Source organism: Cinclus cinclus, chromosome 2 (assembly GCF_963662255.1).
Source record: "Cinclus cinclus chromosome 2, bCinCin1.1, whole genome shotgun sequence".
In the NCBI taxonomy this organism is placed as follows: domain Eukaryota; kingdom Metazoa; phylum Chordata; class Aves; order Passeriformes; family Cinclidae; genus Cinclus; species Cinclus cinclus.
In genome coordinates this window covers 17,046,406-17,065,052 of record NC_085047.1, presented here as the reverse complement: position 1 = coordinate 17,065,052, position 18,647 = coordinate 17,046,406, and the positions used below count along the sequence as shown (strand labels likewise).

The 18,647-nt window shown below is 42.9% G+C and overlaps 1 protein-coding gene across 1 annotated transcript in view; it reads left to right on the top strand.

Annotated features, from left to right (window-relative positions):
* The first annotated feature begins 18,402 nt into the window (after positions 1–18,402).
* The window catches only part of NECTIN3 (nectin cell adhesion molecule 3), a 32,603-nt gene continuing 32,358 nt past the window's right edge, over positions 18,403–18,647 (top strand). Inside the window, exon 1 of the mRNA XM_062510845.1 lies at positions 18,403–18,454. Coding sequence (XP_062366829.1) covers positions 18,403–18,454 — 52 coding nt within the window. The remainder of the gene's footprint in view (positions 18,455–18,647) is intronic.

Genomic DNA, 18,647 nt, shown 5'->3' with positions numbered 1-18,647 from the left:
AAAACCTCAGGCCTTATGAACACTTAAATAAGGTGTAGGTGTACCCTTACTCTACCCTCCACTCCCACAAGCTAAAATATTACAAATCCAAACCTCATTTTTGCAGAATCTGAAAACATTTGTGAATTTGGGACAGCTTCCAGAAACTTGCAGAATGTCTCATTCTGGAGGACTGCAACAAGGAAGCAGTAAATATTTCTGAAATGAAATACTGATACTTCACATTTAAATTATGCTTTTGTTTAAAAACCGACCTAATTTGAAGGGGTCAGAAATGTGTATAAAAGCCAAAAAATTGAGCAATTTTTTTTTTTTGGCACAACTGAAATTACATTTTTTTTCCTGGACGACAAAATATAAAAATCCACTATTATGTGCTCTTAATCTACCCAGATTTTGTACTTGTTACATAACAATTTTGATCAGGAGGTGATTTGTACATAAAAGAGTTACACAATTGCAATTTAGGTGTAGCTATTATCAATAAAGGCACTCCCCCCCCCCCCCCCCCTTTACAGGTATAAGGTTTTTTGCTTCTTCATAAATGCAGCTTTCTCTTGTATACGGGAATAATTAAAGAGATATTTACATAGATGAAGACTTCAGCCTCAGTGATGTCTTCATGTGTACCAGTGTTGCTTCCCTTGGTGTGAAGACACACCTTGGGACAGATCTCAGGTTAAAGCAGAGTTTCTGAGGATTTTGGTCTGCCTGTAACAGTGTATATTAAGAAGATGTGTAGAAATGAAGCACTCTTTGTGGACAGAGACTAGTTTATAAAGTTTAATAAGGTTACTTCTGTTTTTTAGGTTTTTTCCTCAAAGGATCAGAAAGTGTGTAGGTGCATTCTGGGCTACCCTCTTCAGGCTGAAAGTAGAAGGGGAGATTCAGAATTCAATTACATATGTAAATGTGTAAAAGTAAAGTGTAAAATCCGTCTAAAACTAATATGCACTTCTCTTTACCACTGAAAGTTTTGAAACACTTGATCTGTGAGATAAAATGTGCTCAAAAATCATTCAGAGACTGAAACCTTCACATAGTTTCAGGCCAACATCAATTTTTGCAGACACTCCAAAAAGGCAGAACAGAAAATGCAATGCAAACAGGCTTCATACAGTAGAAACCTACAGGCATACAATGTGACCTTTCATTACTGAACCATGCTATGTTTCAATCTTATGCTGGTTTTTGAATTCACAGAAGATGGTTTCAAGTATCAAACATGGATGCAAGCAGCAGGAATGCAGCATGTTACTGCAGTTACCTTGTGACTTTACCTTGATGCATCTTTCATACATTACACCTCCAAGCTGTATCCCTAAGGCACAGGCAGGCATAACCTTTGGGTTCATGCACTCCACTCATCACACTGTGGATGAATTTAACTATCAATCCACAGAGGAAAAGATGAGGGAAAAGAAGAAAAACAAAGTTTACACCATTCTTAGTTGTTTAATTCCTGCCAAGATGTGCTCATTTATAAGGGTAACAATAAGCACTCTCAAGGAAAATGAAAAGACTAAGGGAGGAGCAGTTGAGAAGATGAAGAGAGTAAGTCTTTTTCTTTCTATAAAGAAAAAAGAGCAAGCTCCTCCAGGGAATTCTAAACCTGCTTCTATTCCCATAATTAAGTGAAGCTAGTGTAACAGTGCAGATACTAAAAATGAATAAATGTTCGCATTAAAATGAATGTTAAAACTCTCTTTTCCTTTTCCTTGAATCAGGAACTAACCTCCTGCTGGGGCTGAGATCATGTCAGTGAATTGGCATAATGAAAATATAATTGCAAAAAGTAGGTATGCACTATAAAATTGTGACCTCATTGAGATATATATTTCTTTTTTGGAAGTCATCTTTCTTCTTCTTGACACTGTAGAAAAGAAGACTGATTTTGGTTTTCTCTAGTTGTGAGAGAACCCTCTGTGAAGACAGCAATAATCCTCCTACAGAGCTGGACCAGGACCATCTTGTATAATCATCCCTCCTCCACCACTGTGCCGCAGGGTCTGGATGAAGCAGGAGGCCAGTCTCTCTCCCTGGTGCAAGGAAATCAGCCAGATTGTGGAGGTGTGCCTGGAGGCATATTTGGCCACTGGAGAGACCAGTGCCAAGGGCAGGGAGCTACAGTATAGGGATGTCCAGCTGGCAGCAAGCAGACTGGCAACACCCTCAGCTTCTGGCTAATCGTTTTAGCCAGGAAGCAGCCCCAGGTTGAGCACCACCACTTATCATCCTCCCTCTGCTGCACCAGCTACTCCCCACATACAGACCAGTGCATGGTCCTTTGGGTTTCTTCCCCTCTTTCTAACTTCTAACCACACACCTGCTTTTAAAATGTCATAGTACATTACAAGCCCTCACTTGCTTGTTCTCTCCTTTTCCTCTCTTCTCCACCCATTCTCTTTACTTTTCTCTTTCTTGCCTTCCTGTGCTCTTTCTGCTCATCTTAGGTATACAAGACTTGTGCCTAGAAAGGTTGTAGTTTTAGAAAAAAGTGTGCAAATTGTGCTTCTGTCCAAACAGACATGTATGAATCAAGGCTGTTTTGTATACATTAGCATAAAATATCACACTTTGATAAAAATACAAATAAATAGTTAAAGAAGAAGAAAGAAAATTAAGAAAACGAGTGTACAGAAGGAGAGCAGAAGACCACAGTAAAGGGGAGCAGAGCAGAAAGAAAACAGGGAAGCATTGTCTTGCAAATATGCTTCTGAGAGGAAACCCAAAATTTTCTGTTCTCTCTGTCAATGAGGTAAGTGGAGACAGATCTAACTGGAAAGTCTACCATTTCTTCACCTATTATTTTTTGTCTGCCAGAAATGTACGAGGAATTTACTTAGTTGGCTGTGAGTTTGAAATCTCTTGGCTGAGACAACAGGAATCACAGTTGCACTGCAGATTGGATGATATGTACTCCTGATCATGGGTATGAAACACAACTCTGGAGAGTGATTATTGTCAGTAACTGCATTACTCTTTTGTGACAAAAAGCCTGAGGTCTGGACCTCTTCTGAGACACATCGAGAGCTTGACCACTCTGTGAACAAGAGAAGCAATTTTCTAGCTGTACTTTGCAATGCAGAAGGAGTCAGATACTCATATTTCTCCTTAAAGGGATAGTCTTTGATTGAAACAAGATTTAAGTATGTCATCTCTAACAGGATTGGCAAATAGATTTTAAAAATATCATATACCATGCAACTGTATGTATGTTATTCTTGGCTAGCATTGTTTATGATTTAAATCAAAATATTATGATAGATATTTTATGAGGTGACAACACAGATTGTTTTTCATTATACTGTATGCAAAGAGTGGGAAACATAAGAACAATCCAGCTTTATAATATATTCCTAATTTTAATCATTTCTGCATAACAGTCATGGTTATAGAGCATCCTTCCCAAAAAAATTCCTCAGTGTATCCAACAGTATTAAAAACACATTCTACCAGTGGTAAGCCAAACTGTGTGCTGTGGGGTGTTGTCTGAGCCCTTCCCAATCATATCCATGGATGATTGGAGCAAGGAGTCCAACACTGGGTCAGGAAATGCATGCACATAAACATGCAGACCGTGTCCTTTGGTCTTGCTGGCACTGCTGTCAGTCACGCCTGCCGCACAGCCTACAGAGATGCTTTTCCATTGCTCTCTAGACAAGGAATTGGACAGGCACCTTTCTCCATACAGCACAGAAAGCAGTCACGCAGGCAGCACTTTTGCTGAGGGACACCCAGAGATGATTACTCTGACTTCAGCTGGAGGGACCATGCAGAAGTGCAACCACCTGTTAGCAAATCGCAGAAACTCAGTGCAGTAACAAGCTAAATATCTCACCCAGCTGGAAGCACATGAAAAAAAAAATAAAAAAAAAAGAGGTAGGTTTTGTTTGGGGTTGGTTTGGTTTGGTGTGGTTTTATTTTAAAGGGTCATAACGGGTGGTGGTGCAAAAGCATCGCCAGGGAGGCCCCATCCCACCCATTGGAATGGAGGAGAGAGTGTTGGGAAAAGCACATTGTTCTGCCACAAATCTATTTGCCCATTCCCACTGAAGTGAATAGCCCTTCATTCCAGTGGGAATTTGTGCCGTCACTTCAAATGTTATGCATATAAGTTAATTTCACACTGCTTCAGGACTTTGTTTTCAAACTACCAAAAGGGTTAAGAACTGAGAAGGAAACGCTTGCCAAACTCCCCGGTCTAAACTAAGTGTAAGGGATTTTCTTTTTTTCTTTTTTTTTTTTTTTTTTTTTGCATGGGGGGGGAAGGGCAGGTGAGTGGACAATGGCCAGAGAGAGAGGGACTGGAAATAAAGTACAGTCTTTTGTATTTCTACAGCTCAAAGATGCTTTTGAACAGGACTGCTGCCAACTGTGGAAAACCATCTTTTTATGGAAAAAATATGCCAGTGACAACGGATTTACAAGAACTGAGTCAGTGTGTCCTATACGCGTTTATTCCATATTATGCAAGATTAATTGTTTGGAGCATCATGCCTTCAGGACTGTTCTAAACATTGGGGAGCCAAATTTAGACTTGATATCATGAAGTCAAATTTCCTTTTGTACCACAAAGTCCCCAGGATGCCTGATTACAACAGTGCTGAATCTGGCACTGGAAGATGTTACCTACAGACTGGGCACAGTTCTGCTTAAATATGACAAATTGCATTTGCTTCCTTAGCCTGCATGAATTGATGTACATAATTTGGTGCTAGACCTTCAAAACATTTTATTTTAAACAGACTTAATGCTTTTTGTCATCTTGGAATGAGAAGGAATAAAAATATAGCAGATGGCAATTTGAATACATTCTTGTCACAAACAGGATTTTAAGGTTGCATTCTCAATTACACTATGGCCCCATTATATTTCCTACCCATCCTAAGAATGCCTTAAACTCGGTGTAAATGTAATTATGAAATGTAATTTGTTTCAGCTGATAACTATAAAATGGGATTTATCTATATAGGACTCATCTATACAGGGAAATGGAATAATTACACCCAATTAAAACATCTACCTGGGATATTACATCAGCAAAGGCATAGCAGTATAAATTATTCTGCTACAATTATGCTCGTTAGTTTTCCTGGGTAAAAAGGCTCTTATCATAAATAAAAATGGGTCTCTAATGATTAATTCAGTATTATATTTATCCAGGTTTATTGGCATGAGGGAATACATTGGTTACCATGGAATCAAAAGGCAGAGTCTAACAGCAGAGTAAAGGACCAGGCATCAAAAGTATCAGCAGAGTGAGAAACTCTCTTTTAAACAAAAAGGTTTGCCATATGAACATGTCTTTGAACCTTTGGACAGCATCCTGTGTACCACCAGAGTGACCCCACATTCCTACTGCAAATTGGAACAAAAACATTTTTGCACTAGCTGAGGATCAGACTGGCAAAATTACATTGATTTCATAAAAGTTTGAGTTCTTTCAGTTATGTTGGTTTTCACAGCAAAATGTTGAGGAATGTCCAACATCCATCATAGCCAGCGACTTGCTTGTAGTAACTCTTCGCCCGAATTCTGTTTTGTTTCACAGTTACAAATTAATGGAGCCAGTTAATTGGCAGTGTGGCTGAAGACCAAAGGAATATACTGTTGTGAGCATCTGATAAACTTAGCCGGGCATATCTTTGAGAGAAACTGCTCTTCATGTCCACTGTTGAAAGAAATCGTCAAATATTATATTATTTTGGGGGATATGTGCAGCATGTTTGCCACAGATGTTTCAGCAGTAAGTATGGTATTTATAGCTATTAAGTATTTTCCTTGAGGTCTTGCAAGGATAGTGCATCCAAAATGAAAAAGCACACCTAGACTGTAAAGAGGCAAGACTCTAAGGCGCTCCTTTTAAAGTTCTGTATTTTGCTGTTGAAAATCTCAACTGGGAACAGATCCATTGACCCTGTACCCACAAGACTAACAATCAGCGCCGAGATGCAGCAAAGAAACTGCATTTCTTAGAAAAGTCACCTTTAGTTTTGTGACCTGGTTACAGACTGCTCTAATTCTGAGACAGCCCTTCGCTGGACTCCCGGGACCTCGGGCAAAGGCACGAATTCCCTCTTCGCCTCGAGCGGCCACTGTGCCCTGAGAACACTCGGAGCATCGGTCTCCGCCCGTGCCTGGGGCACCACGGCTCCCTGAGGGGCAGCTCTGCCCTGGGCGGTGGCAGCGTTCCCCAGAGCAAAGCCATGTGCTGTGCCACAGCCAAGAATCCCTGCAGGAGATTAGCGTGACGGAAAGGCTGCCTGCTGCCCCCGGACCCCTCCGGCCCCTCTGCGCGGGCTGCTCAGGCCCGTATTTGGTATTCCTCGGTGAGCTCCGCACAGGGCTCGCTCCGCTCCCAGATGGTTTCAGACCTCCGCCTCCTGACATCTCTCGCGGCCTCGGCACCGCCTCGGAGCCGAGCGCCCCACGCTCCCCGAGGGGCACAAGCCCCGTCGGGACGGGAGGAGCTGTGGTAGCGGTGCCCCTGCCCGGCCCCGCGCTGGGCTCGGCCAAGGGCAGCGAAAGCGACGCGAGGACAACGCCGGGAAAGTTTTATTGTTGACAAAACCGAAGGGGCACGGGCTGCGCGCCCGCTGCCAGCGGCCCCAGTACGGGATTCCAGCCCAGCGGCCAGCAGTCCCCGCTAAGAAGGAACTGTCCCAGAGAATCCCCGGGCGGAGCTCCCGGGAATGCCTGCAACCGGCAGAGAGCTGCGGCCGGTCCCCCGCCGATCCCCGCCCGGGCCGAGCACTGCTGGCCGGTCCCAAGCCCGCGGGGCGGCGGCCGCCCAGGCCACCCCGGCCCGGCGGCGGGGAGCGGGGCCGGCAGGAGCCTGAGGGGCCACGACGGGAGCAGAGCGCGGGCGCCCATTCCGGCCGGGCGCCCCCGACCGCGCCCGGGCGCGGGCGGGAGGGGAGGGGCGGGGCGGGGCGGGACATACCAACGGGCCCCCGGGGGAGGACGCCGTGACGCCCCCTCCCACCAACCTCCCGCGGCGCCCTCGGTACCAACGGGAACCCCCCCGATGCGCAGAGCGCGTCCGCCAGTCCCACAGAGAGGGGCGGGAAGGGGCGGGCGAGGCGACTCGCCCCGGGGCGGGGGGGAGGTGGTGGGGGTCGCGGTGGAGGCGCCTGGCACGCGCGTCCCGCCTTCCCCCGGCCCCCCCCTCCCTGCGGCGGGTGGTGCGGCCCGCTCTGAGAGGGCGGGAGCGGCGCGCCCCGCCCCGCTCAGTGACACAGGCACCGTGTGGGGAGGCGCCGGCGGCGCGGGCAGCGGGACCGGGTGGGACTGGCCGGGCGTCGTAGCGGCGGCGACTGCGAGCCGAGTCCGGAGCATGGCAGGGGCTGGAGCCGCTGCGGAGGCTGCTGCTGGTTTCCCTCCTTCGCCGCCTCCTCCCGCCCGCCGGGAACTTTTCCTAGCGGCTGGTGGCGGTGCCTCCCCCCGGTGGTGGCAGCGGCGGCGGCGGCTGCTGCGTTCGGCGGTGCCTCCCGGGCCGGGGCTGGGGCTGCTGGGGCTGGTTTTCTCTCGTTTCTGCTGCAGTAAGTGGAACTTTTCCCCTTGGCGGACGGGCGAGGGGGCGGGTGGAGGAAGAGGAGGAGAGAAACCCGAGCCCCGGCAGCGCCGGGGGACGCGGCCGAGTTGAGGGAAACTTTGTGTGGCGCCCGGCGGCGGGGAGGGGTGGCGGGGGCTGCCGGCCGCCCTGCGCGGGGGGAACCGGGCCGGACGTGGCCGGGATGGTGGAGGAGGGAGGCGTGCGAGGCGGGGTCCGAACCGCAGCCTGCACCGCGGATACCCATGGACTCTTTCCTCTGGGAGTATCTACTGCGGCCGCCGCCGCCGGGAGAGCGAGTGTCCCGGGAGGCCAAGTTTCCCTGGCGGTCGGGCCGGGGTGGCCGCGGCACGGGTGGGGCAGCAGGGGAAGTTTATTGTCCGTGGCCGGGGCTTCCCCCGGTGGACGGCAGGTTATCCGCTGTAATTCCCGTCCTGAGCGGCGTGATTTCGCTTGTTTGCGGGAATTGACGGGCGCTTCCCCCCCCTTCTCCTTTCCTATCCTGTAGGAAGGACAGAAAGATTTCGGTGTTACCCGGGTGCGCCTGGGGGGAGGAATAGTACTCGCTTTGCCTCCGGCGGTATGGGCTCGAGTCGTTGTTCCCTCTCACTGCGGGTGAAACCCGTGCTGGTTTCGGTGTTGGGTCTCTCGCCGCTGCTGCTGAGGTGGGACCGTGTGCTTGCTGTACATCACCCGCGTCCTGAGCAGCTGCTGCCGGGGGCACTGCGGTGCGGGGCCCCGCCGGGCTTGGCGTGGCCACCCGCAGGAAAATGCCATCACCGACCCCCCCTTCCCGTTCATCTTCCTGTGGGGAACAAACAAGCAGTTGGACGTAGCAGTTGGAAACGGAGCAGGAATTTATTTAGTTACGTTGTACTGCTTGCCGTGTAGTGTGCGTAGTGTGTTGGTTTTTTCGTTTCTTTTTTTTTTTTTTTTCTTCACAGCGGTGGAAGATGAGAGAGGGTAAAAGTAGACTTGGAAAAGAGCAAATCGAAAACCCTCACCCTGCCGTCGTATTCCCAATGCAGTAATGAATAGTTGGCAAGGGTATTTTATTATAGGAGACGCTGTGTCCCTTCCCTTTTTAATGAAGGAGGAACAAGTTAGAGGAGGTAGTCTCTGGAGGTTCATGTGATAAAAATACCCAGGAACGAGCAAGCCATGCCGCCGTAAAACACTTATGTAGTATCTGAGAAATGCTTTCTCAGGGACGGAGTTGAGGCGCTGTAGGATTGTGCTCGTGCATGTAATAGTCTCCCCCCTCTGGCAATGATGTAGCTTTCAAAAAAAATGATTGTTACTAAGTTTGTAAATATTGAGAAGACATCACATTTCAAAATTTAAGGCTTGAAGACTTAGTACGGTTGGCACACTTCTTGCACTAGTGCTTTTCTCCCCTCCCTTTGTTCAGGGTTATTTCGACTCTTCTGCAATTAAAAAAAGTGAAGTTGCAGACTTGACATAACCTTGAGAAGCTATTTTTACACCTAAATGTGAAGTTAATAGTAACAATGAAGCTAAGAGCATCCGTGCCTAGTGTCATACAGCGGCTCAACCATTTTAGTCTTGATGGGTGTAATTCAGATGTCAGTCTTCCCAGACTCTTTTTTTTTTTTTTTTTTTTTTTTGCATAAGTGAACTTGACTGATAACACTTCAGAACATCCGCCAGAAGCGTCAATGTTGTGTTGAAATAATTTTGTTCTTCGAGCACAAAGTTAATCATCTCTGGATAAAAGGGAAGACTTTAAAAACTGCTATGGACTTTTGGACTTGGAGATAATCAGCAGGGGAAGAGTTTTTTTGTCATTATCTTAGGTTTTAGTTTTGTTTTCACCTTGAAATATCCCACAGTTGTTTTCATTATTTTTGTAACTGTAACATGTGACTATGAAGGAAAAATATTATTACTGTGGCTCTTAAGAGCACTCTTAAATAGGTTTTGAGCATGTTTGCATGTTGATGGAGCCCAAAACTGCTTATTACTTTTACTTGCCTTTTGTGCTGCTACTCAGCCAATTGTGATAATGCTAGCAAAAGGGAGATTTGAAAATGGTATCACAGAGAATCCCAATCCTAGTAGAATAAAGTCACTATGAAATCAAATCAGTTTTTTCCAGTCATTTTGATTGACTGTTAGAAACAATGATTTGAGCTGTAATTCTTTAGTGAAATATTGCCAAAAACCTCTCAACACTCACACCAAAAAACTGAAGGGGGAAAGAGAAAATATATCAGCAATCTGCAATAACAGCAACTTTTCTAATTTTTTGAGTAAAAATAGACCTGCTTTAATAAATGCTGCTTCTTTTATGAAAGCAAGGCTAATGGCTTCAGGTTGTATGTCCAAGTACTTCTTCCACCTCCCAGTCAAAGCGTGCACAATGCAACGAAGTGAGTACTAAATTTACATGGTCAAACTAGTGTAACCTTGGACTAGGGGACGTGTATGGCATCCTTAAGAAGCATCATCATAACCTTTTATCTATAAAGTGACTTACTTTGCATTGCAGGAAATATTTTTCAACTATGCTGTAAATGAGGACCCGTGTGCTATTAAATAATGAATTCCTCATCATTCTGGTGCCTTGATAGTTTTGCGCACAGTGAAAAGTTTTTTTGCAAAAATTTTTGAATGCAAGCATGAATTAAAAAGAAGCAGAACCATAAAGTGACGTGAATAGAAAGGATAAGATGCATTTTTCAGGTATTTTGTTGAAGAAATAATTATTATTTTTTCAGATTAAATTGCTGGTTATGTCAAGCTTCTCAGACAAAGTATACCTATGTCTTCTAAGATTCCAATGAATTTTTTTTCTTAAAGGAACCTGGAACACAGAACTCCAGACTGGTAGTAGAGCTGGAAGGATTGGGTTATAAAGGTGTAGATAATATAAGTGTGCAGTCTACCATATACAAAAATATTTTTTAAAAAATAAAATTCCCAAGTAACTATTGATAAGAACAATCTGACAAGAAATGTTTTTACTGATTTTTCAGGTTAAGGCATGGCAAATCAGAATGTCAAGCAAAGCAGACTACTAACCTGGAAATGAGAATGTGTCGTAGAATGATAAAAAAGACAACAAAGTGTATTTTTTCCTCATTGTATGTTAAGTGTTATGTTAATAGTTTAGAGATCTCTGCCTAAATATGCATTTATTTTTTGAAAACGGTATGGAAATAAATGCCCATTTCAACAGGTGTTGGGTGAAGCAGTATGACAGCAGTGAAAGAAGGAATAGGAATGCTATAGAAGGTATTCGAAAAGTTGGAATGAAATAGTGGTGAACCATGTAGTAGGTTGGGCAGTGTAGGAAACTGCTGTGTGAAGAAACAGAGCAGCTGCACTGGTAAGAACAACTGATAGGAGTGTTTAAATCTGGATTGTTTGATAATTAAAAAAAAAAACAAAAGTTGCCAGAAGTTTGTCCAGCCTGTACTTGAGGATAACTCATTGGAATATGAAGTGTGATCTTTTAAAAGAATTCTTAGCTGTTTCATTGTGGTAAGTTTGCCATTTTCAATGTTACTGTTACACTGTGATGCTTTTGGTGTGCAAGAACTCCCATAAATATGGAAATGAATTACAATGTTGTTTGAGTTAGGATCTGAATGCTTGGAGTATCATAAAAGAATTGTGATGGTTGTTTAGCCACGTATGCTACATAGAAGTTGAACAGTTACTTGATTTAAACAGTGTTTCTCTCTTGCCTTCTTAAACAGTTGTATGTCATGGAATTTGAATGCTGTTTGATAGTGAACAAAAGGTAGCTCTAGCAGGATTTACTTTTTGTGAGATTAGAGAGTCAAGTATCCCGTTTAGAAATATGGTCAAATCTAGGTTGTTTTCTTTCTTATGCCTTTTATGTAGCATTGCTGACAGGGTGATATTGAGAAACAAAGGACTGTTCTGTAGCAGCAGAAGCAAAAATATGTAACTTTTATAGAGCACCTGTACCAGTTGATTACCCTTCAGGTGCTGATAGTAGAGCTTTTAAGGTAGGCACAGTCTGAAGCAAACTGCATCTGATGTGAGAAGAGAAAAGGAGTTGGGAACGAGTTGCTTCAGAAAGCAGTGTGTGGGGCTAGTGAGTGGAGTATTTGTGGAGCTCAAAGGAAAAATAAATTGGAAATTCTAGAATCACAAGTCTGAATTTTAATTTGTAGAAACAAAGTCCAGAGTAGTTGAAGTTAAGGTAAGAGAAAAATAAAACCTGGTACACAGAAGATAATCTTGCTAGGGGTGCCAGCTACCCGCAGTGCTCTTGGTAGAGATTGTCCTTTTTTAGGGTTGATTTGCTTATCTGTTGAAGAGCAATAGGCTTTGCATCCTGTGTTACACCGGCCTGTTGCTGTGGAGCTGCCCTGCTATTGTGTGGCTGCATTCAGCTTTGTCCAAACTGCTTTTTATCAGAAGGTAGGGCTGCAGACTGCTTGGATATGTGTGCAGAGAAGTGAGAGTGCTGAGATTGTGTATGTTGTCTGCTTGCTCTGGAGCCCCCATGAACTGCCTCTAAAAGGTGGCTCTGTGATGTCAGATTGCTTTGCTCTAGCACTGTATGTGTTTGTCCTTCTTTTTTCCAACTTTGAATGAATGTGTTGTATTGAATGAGGATTATTAGCAATTCAGTTGTTTGGTTGGCTGATTTACCTTGATGACTTCTGTTTTGATTAATATGTGCATTGGTATGCAGAAGTTTCTGTCAGGAATTTCCTAAGGCTATAGATAGTTGGAAATAAGTGACCAGATTTGCTATGTGAAATATAGGTACAGGTGCAATTATTTAATTTAATATTTATTTCTTGGGTTTTATGGTCGTTAGAGGTATCCATGGTCTTTGAAGGTACCTTTAACCAAAACTCTTCTGTGTTTCTATGGTTTGTTTTTGGTAGGGTTAGCCTGTCTAAAACAAGATTTTTGAGCAGTACTTATTTGAAAGGCAGTTGTATTCAGTGCCTCACAGTTCATAGGTATCTGAAATACAGTAATGTATTTTTATTGGGAGGATGGAGATGATTACTTTTTGATTAGGCATGAAATAGGTTAATTAAGCTTTCTTGTTAAAGGTAAAGGGGTCATTAGTATTATTCTTTATTCCTGGTTAGAAAGTGGAAGGATTGCCTGGAAAAGAGTACCATCTGAGTATGGGAAGAAATCACATGAAGAGCTAAGAAAGAGAAGGTGGGAATAGCTGAATGTGGAGAAGTGTAAGGAAATAGCTGAGAAGCAAATAAAGAGTGACATGTGCAGTAAAGTCTGTGTTAGGGGAATTAATTACTGTGTTTCTGCCTCTGTCGTGGGGAGAGATGATGAAGCCATTGGGTGAAAGCTTGTCTTACTCCGCCGGATGTCCTGGATGGTGAAGGTGTAAAACAGTGCATTGGGAGGAGGTGAAGGTGTGTGTGAGTGAGGCTCCTGAGGGGGCTCATGGAAAATATTTACATTGATTGTAGAAAAGCTGGCCCCCTTATGGTTGCTTATTAAGCAGCTTAGTACATAAGATCGTGATGAAGAGCTTCAAGGTGTAGCACAACTACCAAGTCACGGTGAAAGCAGCAAACCAACTTTTCTGTGTAATCCAAAACATGAATCCTTCAGGAGTTACTTTTCAGGTAATTAACTTTCAGGCTGTGGACTGTTTCAAATGTGAACCCAAAAATTGGTCTTTCTGTCCATAAATTAGCAATGGAAGAAAATTAGCAGCAGGAATGAAAAAGCTTTGAAGTCTTAAAGCTTCTGCTGATGTCCTTTTACCTTGGTTTTTCCAAGTGTATGCGAAGGTAAAGTTTAGCATATTATCAAGAAAGTCACTTTCAGTTCAGGTAATGAAAAGCATTAACAAGCTTCCAGACAATCTCTTTTATCATAGCTGCATTCTTTTGTTTAGTATTTTTGCTTCTTTTCAGTTGTTTTTCAAGCAGTGTACAGGAGTAAAAGCAATTTTAATATTTTATTAGTGTAAAACTGCATCCATCTTACTCCCAGTGTGAAAGCTTAGTTGAGTGTAGCTCTTGAGTTGACAGGGATACTAAGATTATCTGCAGCAGGAGACAGCTCTTGCCCATTTCCCTTCCCACATCAGATTTTCATTATCTGGCATTTAAGATAACGTTGTATGTCTACAGGGATTCATTGTTTTCTCCTTTTCCATTAGTCAGGGTTTGTATAACATGATAGCTCTTAAACTAGTCCTGGGATTAGTTTGTATAGAGCAGAATGTTTTCCAAAAGTGACTGTTGTTTTGAATGCTTGGCAGGTGCTAGTGCTACCAGTGTAATGCAGTGGCACGTGCAAAATTTGGAGTCATTCAAATGGCCATCTCCTGCTAACGGTGAATAAAGACTAGTCAAGCAGGTCTCCATGGCTGAGATGTGTACAGATGAGTAGAAAGAAAAACAACTGAGCTAGCTTGATGAATTTATTGGTTCCTTTTGGATTTGTTATTCTTATTAGCCCCTTAGTTAGAAGATTACAGATTAGCACTGGATTTAACTTTTTCTTACTCCTGTGTTATGTGGGCATTCTTTGCTCACTTCTGTTACTTTTTTTTACTTGAAGTACCACCCATGTTGCATGTGGTGTATTGGTATAAACTGAAAACTAATTGTTGCTGGGACAAGCATAACCAAAACCAGCCTATTGGATGAAGAGGTGCTGGCGAAAGAATATGAAGTTGACATAGTGTTCAAGATGGGTAACTTAATTTCTTTTCAGTGTATATAATTTGGTAGAAAAATAGTAACTTCAGTCAAGTATGAGTTAAATCGAATCCAGTAACAAGTAACTTCTTCATAGCAACAGATTAATTTAGGGAGCAAGACTTCTAACTCATACATAACTTGGGGGTAGTTTCTTCCCCAAATTCCTTTAATTTCTCCAACGTTGTCTGTTGGCCCTTGCCACAATGAATAACAAAGTCTGCTAAGTTATTTGTTAATTGCTAACAGTTGGAGAAGGGAAGGCAAGAGCTGTTAAGCTTAACATGATTTTTTAATGTATTTGCAAAGATTGACAATTGCATTGTAAAAGCCCACTTCTCAGCACTTCAGTGCTGCTGTTCCTGTGTTTTAAACACTTCAATGCACTTTGGATTTCAACAGATAAAATTTCTTGAAAACAGAAAGTCATAATGTTATTATTACTTCATTAGAGCACTGTATCATTTAAAAAGACACTGTAGTTCCAAAGTGATCAGCTATGAGAAATTGATGGTTGTGACCATACTATTAATCACTTTTTTGGGAAATTTAAGTGTATCCTATTGAAAGTTTCAATGTGTTACTGGTAGCTGAGGTAGCATGAAATAATCTACCTCTGGTAACTAGCAGGTGTAATATAGCCATTTATCCAGGGTAGGATCTATAGGAAGAAGCATACTAAGGTCTGTGTAGCTGTTTGAGGTATCAGAGGTAGTTCAGGCTTCTGCATGTGGTTTCTATGGTTTAGTTCCAATCTTTCAGGTCCCTTCCAACCCAAACCATTCTATGATTCTATATGTATAACACAAGTGTTATGTTCAACAGCTGTAAAATAGTAAGGTTTTTTTACTATAACCAGATTATCACAACTGATGTATAAGTGTTTCTACCTGAATATTTAATAGCTTATGCTACCTCCTGATAAATCAGAATGTAATCTTTTGTGGAGAAACAGATTTGTGTAAGCTTCATGGAAAAATCTTTAAATGATTCTGCAGAGAGTGTTCTGCCTTATGGAAAGAGGTGAGGACTGTGGGACTCTGTTAGTCAGAATTGTTAGTGAAAGTTCTTTGTGATGAATTTCCAGAGCTACTCTTCAGCTGTGTATTCTGAGTCACAAGAGACATGGCTTAGGTATAATAAATTGATGTGGCTACAAACAGGTGAAAACTGAAGTGAGGAAGAGCAGCTGTGGTGGTGTCTCCACAACCTGAGATTGCTGTGAAAAGAGGTCCTGAGTTGATTGCTGTAAGTACATGGGTCAAGACACTGGACAAAGGAAGAACAGTGAGTGTTATTAATATTAAGGGGTTTTTAATAGGATTTCTTAAGATTTGCTTGTAGCCAAACTGGTGAATATGTTTTGTGAAATTGGTTATTAGATGGGTGAAAATTTGTGTGTCCTGCTGAACTAGGACATTTGTGATCAGCTGTATGGAGTCCACCTGGAGGCTTGCCACTGGTGGCACCAGTGCAGGGACAGTTCATCTGCACTCTCTTCCGGGTTGTAAGGAACTTAAGGCAAGTTTGTGGATACTGTGAATGACTGTGGACGTCAATTTGTCTGCTGGAGACTGGAGCTAATTGAGTGCGATGTCCACAGGTCAGAAATAAGTGTTGGAAGCCTTGTGAAATTCAAAAGTGCCAAGCCAAGTCTCTCTTGTGGGTGGGGCATGACCCCATGCAGCAGCAGAGATGTGCGGACTGGTGACAAGTACCTTTACAGGAAAGAACATAAGGGTCATTGTGGGACAGTATGTGCCTTTGTGGTACAAAAGGGGAAGAGCACACTGGGCATGGTCAGCCAGTTTAAAGAAGCAATTTGGACCTCTACTGTTTGAAGCTTGTGAGACTGCATACTGTGCTCCCAAGTATGAAGCAGGTGCTGCGGTGCCTGTGAAAGGACACTAAGGTAGGGAGTCACCACATGATCTATGAAGAGGGCTGGGGAAGTGAGTTTGTTCAGCTTTGAGAAATGTCTGAAGTGGGGCATCCTAATTGCTGCTGGCACTGTGTAATGGGCATTGAGAGGGAAAATGAAGAGAGACTCTCCTTAGCTATATGCACAGGGAAAGGATAAGAGGCAGCAGACACAAGCTGTTACAAGGGAAATCTCTATGATGTGTTAGCAGTATGTTTTCCCACACAGAGAATGAAGCACTGAAACAGGTTGTGGAATCTCTGTCCCTGAAGATATTCAGAACCTGACTATGGTATGACCCCTGAGCAATTTGATCTGACTTCAAAGTTGTCCCTGCTTTCAGTTGGGGATGGGATTGGATAACCTCCAGAAGTCCCTTTCAGTCTAAATGAGCCTCATGGTGCACATGGGCAGGCAGGAGCTAGTATACTGTAGTTGCTAGTCCTGGAAGAAAAGTAGTAGTTAGAAGTCTTCTATTTAGATTAAAATGTCAAAGTAAGGTCTGAAGCAAGTTTTTCCTATAAATCAATTAGACTGCTAAAAACTTCTTTCAAAGTTGGATCCCATTATTACTGCCTAATGTAAGTTATATCTGTTAGAGAATTTGTCAAATAAAGGTCTGGGAGCATATTTTTCTGTTACTTCATTAAGTAGCCAGTAAGACCAATCCCATACAGGACAGAGCTGGGTGACAGTGTGAGACATACTGAAAATATACCTTAGCAGTAAATTGAGCAGCTATTAAACAGCATTCCCTAGGCTTAATGTCCTGATGCAGTTCCTGGACGAAAAAGGGTTAACTTTCTGGAATGGCCTGCAGCCAGCCGGCCTTAAGAGCTAAAAAAAAAGCCAGCAGTGTCAGCAATGCAGGGGGCAGCAGGCATCCCATAACTCTGTAATGTAACTAGTAACTCATCAGATTTTTATTTTTTTTTTAATGGACAGCTGAGATTTGCTGCTCCTGACAAAATAAGTTTGTTTTGTATTTCATTGTATGATCACAGTTCAGTATTGGCAGATAACACTCAAACTTTACAAGTAAGTGGAAATGTGAAGTTAATATTTAGCTGTCCTCCTGAAGCTGTTTGAGACTTTGTAACATTACATAGTGCAAAGTACAGCCTCCCTTCTCTTCCTGCAGACCTCAGTTCTGCCCAGAGTAAGTGATGTATGGAAAGACAGCATACAGAGAGTGAAGGAGCGGTCTGCCTAAGGCAGTTGGGGTTTTCCTAGGATTGAAGATCTTGTTCCTTCTTCTAGAAGGATGCCACACACACATCAGTGCTCCTGACAAGTTTTTAATGGCTTTCTGGTTTCAGTGTAGGAAGTACAGTGCAGAGGACAGGGAATGCTGCATGTTTACAACTGTTACTGAATGCTTAGAATTTCAGGTGTCACTTACTAATTTCACAGAAAAGCCCAAAGAGAAACTCCCCAGGGCCCAAGATCCAAATAAGAGTGTTTATTTAAAGCAATTGAGGAACTTTGCTTGTACAGAAGTTTTTGGTAGTTACTTGGACTGTGCACGCCCATACCACTAAATGCAGTTGGCAGTCTCTCTGATTCTGCTGTGTCCATTTCTCCATTTAAAGTTCAAGTGATGGTCGGTTCTGTGTGACTTGAATTTTTGCTTTATTGTTCCTATGTAAGAGTAATAGTCTACTAAAGACAAAGATGTTAATACAACAGCTTCTTTTCATTTGCCTTTTTTTCCCCCCAAAATGGCTGAAATGCCCTAGATCATGGGTTTTGTGGTGTGGGTTTTTTGTTTAAGTTATCCCAAGTCAGGAGGTTAGTGCTTAAAACTTCTTGGTTAGGTTAGGAGTTCCATAGGCCTTGCTTTTCATATGGCATACCTTTAAATGTCAAGAGTTTTGGCTTGTCAAAACCAGCCAGCATTCCTGGTGGTATCTGTCAGAGTTAATTTGGTTTTTTTGTCGATTTTTTTTTTTTTTAAACTGCATTGTTTATATAGGATGAACTAAGACAAAGGAAAGCAACCTGTGTACTCTGACTTCATTGGCTTAATTCGTCTGAACAGTTCAGAAATCCTCCTTTCCACCCCTACCTTTGTGTAGATAATATATGGTGCAGTAGACATGTAGCTTAAATGTAGTCATGTTTTTATTAGAGCTTATGTTTGAACATCAAGTTGAACAGTAATTGTGAAATTCAGAAATTGACAGTTAATTGGCTCTCTGAGTCAACTTAAGTTTGCCTTGATAATGAATGGAGAGGTGGAATCTGAGAAGTACAGTGTAGTATTGGAAGAACAAAGTACGTACATCTAGAAACGTACATTACTGAGTAACAAAATAATTACGAACTGATGTAGCACTGCACAAGTCTCTAAATACAGGCAGAGAAATATGCTAATTCTTGATTTATATCTTCATTGCTTCTGCTAGCCAGCTGGATTGACTGTCATTTCAGCATGTGTTCTGTGCAGTCTTATAATTAATATGTAGAT